This window comes from Ylistrum balloti, unplaced genomic scaffold, assembly GCF_031769215.1.
Source record: "Ylistrum balloti isolate Yb309-2 unplaced genomic scaffold, AGI_CSIRO_Ybal_v1 Utg371032, whole genome shotgun sequence".
Classification (NCBI taxonomy): domain Eukaryota; kingdom Metazoa; phylum Mollusca; class Bivalvia; order Pectinida; family Pectinidae; genus Ylistrum; species Ylistrum balloti.
In genome coordinates, this window is record NW_026782573.1 from 493,149 (window position 1) to 499,911 (window position 6,763).

At 33.1% G+C, this 6,763-nt stretch overlaps 1 protein-coding gene across 1 annotated transcript; it reads right to left on the reverse strand.

Moving 5' to 3' along the window:
* Nucleotides 1–437: 437 nt before the first annotated feature.
* LOC132560222 (uncharacterized) lies at nucleotides 438–4,761 on the reverse strand. Its single transcript, XM_060224881.1, has 2 exons — nucleotides 4,512–4,761; nucleotides 438–1,153 (listed from the first exon to the last, which is right to left on the reverse strand). The coding sequence occupies exons 1-2, from the start codon at nucleotides 4,597–4,599 to the stop codon at nucleotides 678–680; spliced, it is 564 nt and encodes a 187-aa protein (XP_060080864.1). The 5' UTR covers nucleotides 4,600–4,761; the 3' UTR covers nucleotides 438–677.
* Nucleotides 4,762–6,763: the final 2,002 nt, after the last annotated feature.

The window sequence follows — 6,763 nt, forward strand, 5'->3', positions numbered from 1 at the left end:
AAGGAAAGAATCAGACAGAAAAAAAGCACTGCCGCAAATTATGACAATATAGAAAAATTAAGAACGTATATCATAAAAAATAGGGTAAGAAGTGTAACTTGGAATAATTAGAGATTTAGACGACGATTCATCACTGTTACCTACTCAAACCTGGTCTCCTTGCTTCCTCGTAAGTTCAACAACACGGTGACAAAATTAAAGATGAAGATTTTGTTTTAGTATGAGCGATGATATGTTTTGATTTTATCTTATCTATGTAACATTTGTAACAATTAATATCAGCCTAATGTACGTTCATTACAATGGTACTGATATACCTTAGACTAATAATAGTCATGGTTGAATGATTGGCATAAGAGACGATATAATAATAGATACATATCAGTTTATTTTTCTTTCATCAAATAAATAATATAATCAACAACACGTGTATTTTAATATCTTCAGGTGGTTTAGTTCTAAACCATTATAATATCATAAATATAAGCTGATCAACGACTAATAATTATACGCAATCTGCACGGAAAGATATTAAATTACAAAGGTTGCTACACCTGTAAATGTTATATGATAATAAACATGCTGATTTTTATTAAAACAAATATCACATATGGAAGTAGCAAACTTTGTAATAAAATTTAGTCCAGAGAAAAGATTGCTAATATTCATGATCGGCTTCAATCACTAGAAAATCCTTTCATCCAACGACCTTCGAAATTGTTCAGCTTTGCTCTTGTCCTTGTCCTAATGACGGCGTCTTTTATGCGAGCAGAAGGTTTCCTTGATTTTCCCGCAGTATTTCGAGACGGTTTTGAGGTGGTCTTTACTTTTCTTGGGATGACCTTTTTAGTTGGTTTGGCAACATGACATCGCTTTGATCGCTTAATTGAGCATTTATGACACCGTTTACCGCCTCTTAAAAGAACAATAGTGAGGTAACGACACGACTTAGGCGTGGCAACCGGACATTGTAACTTCAGACAGGAAGTGATACGCTTGGACGGAACAATTCTTGTTCGATGGATTGTACTAGTTTCCGTCGGTCGTTTGACTTTGTGTGAAGAGGCGTTTCCTTTCGTGACAGGTTTGACACTGGAAATAACTTTTCGAATTCTGCTTTTTGAGGAAACAGAGGCTCTGCCGGGAGTTATACCTACAAAAACAAAAACAAAAACTGGTGAAGTTTTTTATGCATATTTAGACTTTTGATTGCATAATATAATATACACATTAAACAGAATTTTCCTTTTCAAGATGTTCTAAATATCAACATTAAATTTGATGTTTATGTCCAGGACTGGATCTAAAAAATTCAATACGGACTAAGATTGTATAACATTAAAATAGTAAACAATTGTGGTTGTGATGATTGCATCATCGCTATTGATCAGATTTATTATTGTACTTTAATATTGATTCACTCACTGTCGATACACTCAATATACACAGCATTTACAAATTTTCATGAAATTACATTTTCTGAGGACTTGTTCAAGGTCTTGACGACATGTAGGAACACAAGGTCTTACGTTTTTTTCAAATGATGGATTGGTGTGCGAACATTTTTACCTTCAATAAATCAGATAAATACGTTTCCGGCTTCACTGAATAATAACGAAAATCGATTATTTCACATTACCCGATATTATATCCATTCAATAATGAAAACATATATATATAGTCTTGTTTCTATGATGTTGACAGTTGACTTCTTATAGTCATTATAGAAATCATTTTTTACGTTTTATATAACAGCTTTATAATGCAAAGCCAGTGTAATACTGAGTATTGTTTTATGCATTTTTAACAACGCCATCTTATTTGTGTTCTTCGCATGAATGAAACTACTGTATGATTTCTGTTTTTTCATTGCCCTGCTTCTAAGCTTGTCATCATCCGCTTTCAGGACAAAAAGAAAATACACTATTGCGATACACATACAACGTCAAATATTTGAAAGGCACATCATTGACAGGAAACACGAAACCACTGTCATATAGGTAATCAAAGTTGACATTAACAACGACTAAACATGGAAGTGACTGTGTTCTGCATGACGTGTCATCATGAGAATTAGTTTTAACCAATGAGCGGCGGTGTTACATTTCGCCTACAGACAACGTGTCCATGTAAGCTGTCAAGTTACAGTAAAGTCTTTAGTCAAGACAACATTAAAATTGTGTATTAGTTTGAACTGTGGAATTTGATATCTTTATAAACATGCCAATACAAATGAAACCAGGAATAAAATAAAATAAATAATTCTATCAAATATGTCATGACATGACATCATTAACTTTTTATTTCTGATTAAATAAAGTTCTATAATCAAAATATATTTTGAATCATGTTTATAATAGGTATTACTTGTGCAGATTATTTATATGAATAAAGACATAATTTTTATATTTGATTGTTTTTTTTCGATCACTTTTGATTTTCTTCATCGCCTACTAGGCTTTAAAATTTAGGCATTTAGTATCACTGACGAGTCATCGAAGGATTGGTATAATGCAATTTAATTGTTTGTTTTGCTCTAAAGTATCTAACTCTAAAATATTAAAAGGTGCTGTACATTTGTGTGCTTTGGTGCAATCTCTATCATCATGGTATGTAAATATATACATATGTATATCGATGAACGAAGGACAGTTTTAATAAATCACTGTAGTGGTATATATATATATATCCTGTCTGATATTAAGCTGATGAGTGGGCTGTGCTGTATATTTGCTTCGGTTATCTATATTTTCGGACATTGATATACAACATAGGTCTCTCATAAATGTATTGCTTATCTATTATCCCGAGTGTTGTGTTTAACACATCCAACTTGTCGACAGCGACCAAGCTGACTGTCGCCATCTCGTCTATGTGTCGTATGGTATCAAAGCGAATAGTTGTCAATTTTACTCTCGAACAGGTCATAGACAATATATATATAGCAATCACCCAGCAATACCGTAATCAAAAGATCTACATCTCACATCTATTCTCAACCAATGAGATGCAAGATACTTTAGGGCATGTAATAAATATTTGGCAACTGTCGAATTAGTGGACCATCGATTTCTTCTGTGAAGTTCAATTAAAAACCGAAAAGAAAAATAATATTAGTTTCATCTGTGACAAAAACAAACATTAATATGACAAGTAACTGATCACATATCTATATCTAAATTTGTGGTTGTATATCAATAATTTTTCCATAATACGTGTCGCTACTCATCACAATTATGGTATTGTTTGCCTATTTGATGGGCACTTATTTCGTTAACTGGTCATGCGTTTCTCCTTGCTTCGCAGCGCTTAGACATCGTGATCTTTACATTGTTTTCTTCCCATAAAATGATCATTACTGTTGCGTATATCACCGATAAAGGCTCATTGTTTTTTGTAGTAATTGTCATCTATCAGTATTATTATATTTTTCAAAACTTTCTGGATGTGGGTGCCCAGGCCCCAATTGCTAAAAGGTTGATTAGAGTTAATAAGTGTTGAGACATTTTACCTATCTCAACGAATCTAATACTGTAAAATGTTGAAAAATATTTGTTTTCTACTAATCTGAATTTTTCACTAACCATCTATTCACTCTAACCATGTGTCGAGCATCTGGGTCCTGAATGACTGTTCTCTCGAATCAAATTATATAGTAATTATCCGGGTGGATATTTGAAGTTATATCAAATCAATAAAGATTGCGATATTTATTATTTTATTTTATGTCACAAGACAAATCAGAAACATGTTCAAATGACAATGTTTAATAGATGTTATCAAACCGCCCATGAACTGCCTCTTATAAAACAAATCTGTTAAAATACAGATTGAAAACTTACAATTACTTGGATCAATTGTTTTGAAGACGAAGACCTTTAGTATCTACACTGTTTGCGCATTACTCTTTAGTCATTAATTATTTAATTAAACGAAGCTTAGTCATTCAATAACATCACGGTGTAAAATTACTGCTGATATGAACTCCTTCCTCTTAAAACCATCTAAAAGACATAATCAAAACTGAAATAATAAATATGTATACAGAATATTTAGACGCCTGACACTAAATTGTACTCAATTCAGATTTCATAAAAAAACAAGTAAAACTGAAAACAATTAAATTGACTAATAAACAAGGTGAAGGGAGAATACGAAGGAGAACTTAAAGGAAACAATATAAGCGAGAGGCACTTGTTTATTACAGAAAATACTCAAAACATGCAAACTCCGACCTGAAGTCAATAAGACTACAGTAGTAGGAACTGATGGTTCAATTATAGCAATAAAGCGAAAACATGCATCGAAAACAAGTCAATTTCTCTGTTACAAAAATCGTTCAAGCACCAAAATATGATATCCGTCACGACACAGCTGACAGCGAAACCGGGAAAAAAAATTAAAATTTCAATGATTTCACAAAGAAGATAATTAAATCTTCATGTTTCTTAGAAATCTGGTTATTCAGACTGCCGGAATATTCTAGTTAAATTATTGTGGGGTTACCTTACCTTGACAATACGGTTGGTACAATGTCAGCACAATAAACACTATCACCATCAGTCGACATCCACCAGACACAACTCGGAAGTAATCCATGTTTATAGTTATCAATATATCAGTTTGTTCAAATTGAGATATTGAAATTACGGAATCCCGAATCTAGCTTTAGAAGTCACAATTTAGATCTGGAAAGAAATCGAGGTGATGTGGTGTTTTATTTGCTTGTCAACGTCATTCTGCGTCATAAGTGATGCTCCCTAGTTGGCGGTGTATCAAAGCGATGTTCATATTTCAACAGTCCACACTGAGACTATTCTTTCTCTATGGTCGGCTTATTAGTAGTAGGAGCAGTGCAGATTGGTGATCCGCGACAACGTTAGTGCATTAATCGTCCGAAATGATTACAGTGTAATAGCCGCAGGGTAATAAAGATGATTTTAATGTGCCAAATGTTTTCCGTACAAGACAACGAGATTGTATTTTTTTTCTTGGAGAAGATTTCCGGTAATGTTGATCTCGTTTGATGGATAGAGTCGTTTGTGTATATATACACAAAACAACTACATACAAATCATGTCTACCAGATGATACCGACTGGCACTCACAAATATTGTCTTAGGGATTATTCATGATCCCTGGTGTTAACGATAATGATATGATATACATATCTCTGTGTCGTTGGATATAGGTTTTAATTCAAATGTCATACCAAAAGTAGAATTATCCACGTTTCATTTGACACACCATCAGTAGAATTGTCCTACCTTCGAATGACACGCCATCAGAAGAATTGTCCGACCTTCGTATGACACACCATCAGTAAAATTGTCAATGTTATATTCAACAAAGCAGGCTCCTCCCGTACCTGACGTGGCAAATGACTCAACGGCGTGCAACCATAACTTTCTTCGGTAAAAAAAAATCAAGAAAATACCAATATGGAAATGTAATCATATAATTCCAATTGAATTCCATAAAAGTATGAGCAAAAGAAAGATTTACACAGAGACTCCTGATAAAACACAAGACCAGGTGTTCCGAAAAAGTGAGGGTCCTCTGCGTCATCGACAACATCCGCCATGTAAACCTTGATTGATCCAAGTAAGTACTGGCACGTTCTCATATGAGAACAAGGTATACAACAACGGAACCAACAGATAACTAACAAACGTCAAATACCAACATGGAAATAAGTAAACTAAATAACTACCTCAATAAATAAACCAAAAGTTCCACCTGGTGTAGTGAATTTTCTTTCCTGACCAATTTATTTATTTTTGTTTTTATTTCTTATGTTATAATATGCTAATGTGAAGCGGATAGCATCGAAACATTTATTGTTTATATTGCTGAAGGTAAATAGCACTTTTAATACAATTTTAGAGTTAGATGCAGTAGAGCCAAACAATGATTGCACTATACACCTCTTTCGTCCTTCAAAGCCCTTCAAGGGGTTAATGCATTATCGAATATTTTTTAACATTGTCTGTGTCGATTGAATAAGAGCTCCATAGTAAATTGAAAAAAGTGATAATCGAAACTAGCTTGGATGCAGTGATCAATGCATCCCTCTAACTCAGTTATGTAAAATACCACGATTTCATTTTTATTAAGTTGGGATCCTCAAAAAATGACCACTTTTCCATTAAAGCCAATGTTTATACGCGGACAACCGGGACAGCTTAAGTTTTGCGGGAAATACACTATATTCTGTTCTTTGTACTTAAGATTTCATTTATCTTGGTAGAGCTTATAACAAGAAATAGAAGCTTACATAAAGGAATAAAAACGCAAGCGACACATCACCAGCCACTGTTATCAACGAGACATCATCATGATATACATATTGTAGCAATGGATCTTTTTATGCATCTGCTAATGAGCACAAAATCAATTTACAAGGTTTACTCCCCTTTCGCGGTATATTGTTTGAATGTTATGTTTGAAGTTAGCTAAGTCCTGAACACGTTTGTTTTCACTTATCCCTTTTAAAGTTCTAGTTTATGAGATTGAAAAACTGCATCGAAATGTTAATACGAATATCATTTATTTCAAATTATGATAAGATTTCTAAAAGTATAGTATTTTTCTTAACATATTGAAATAAAGTAATATATTTATTTAAATTATTAGAACAAACTACAATTAGCAATGTGTAATTGAAAAGAATAAAAATTGAAATCGTCTTGGTATTCAAATAAGATATTCTGCCGGAAATCAACCTAGACCTGTTCAATTAAGTCTAACCCTTAACTGTTTC

Bases quoted from the DNA above. Each gene is read 5' to 3' on its own strand.
- LOC132560222 (XM_060224881.1), bottom strand. From the start codon at position 4,599: ATGGATTACTTCCGAGTTGTGTCTGGTGGATGTCGACTGATGGTGATA. The intron at 1,154-4,511 runs GTAAGGTAACCC...TTGTTTTTGTAG, and splicing joins GTACCAACCGTATTGTCAAG to GTATAACTCCCGGCAGAGCC.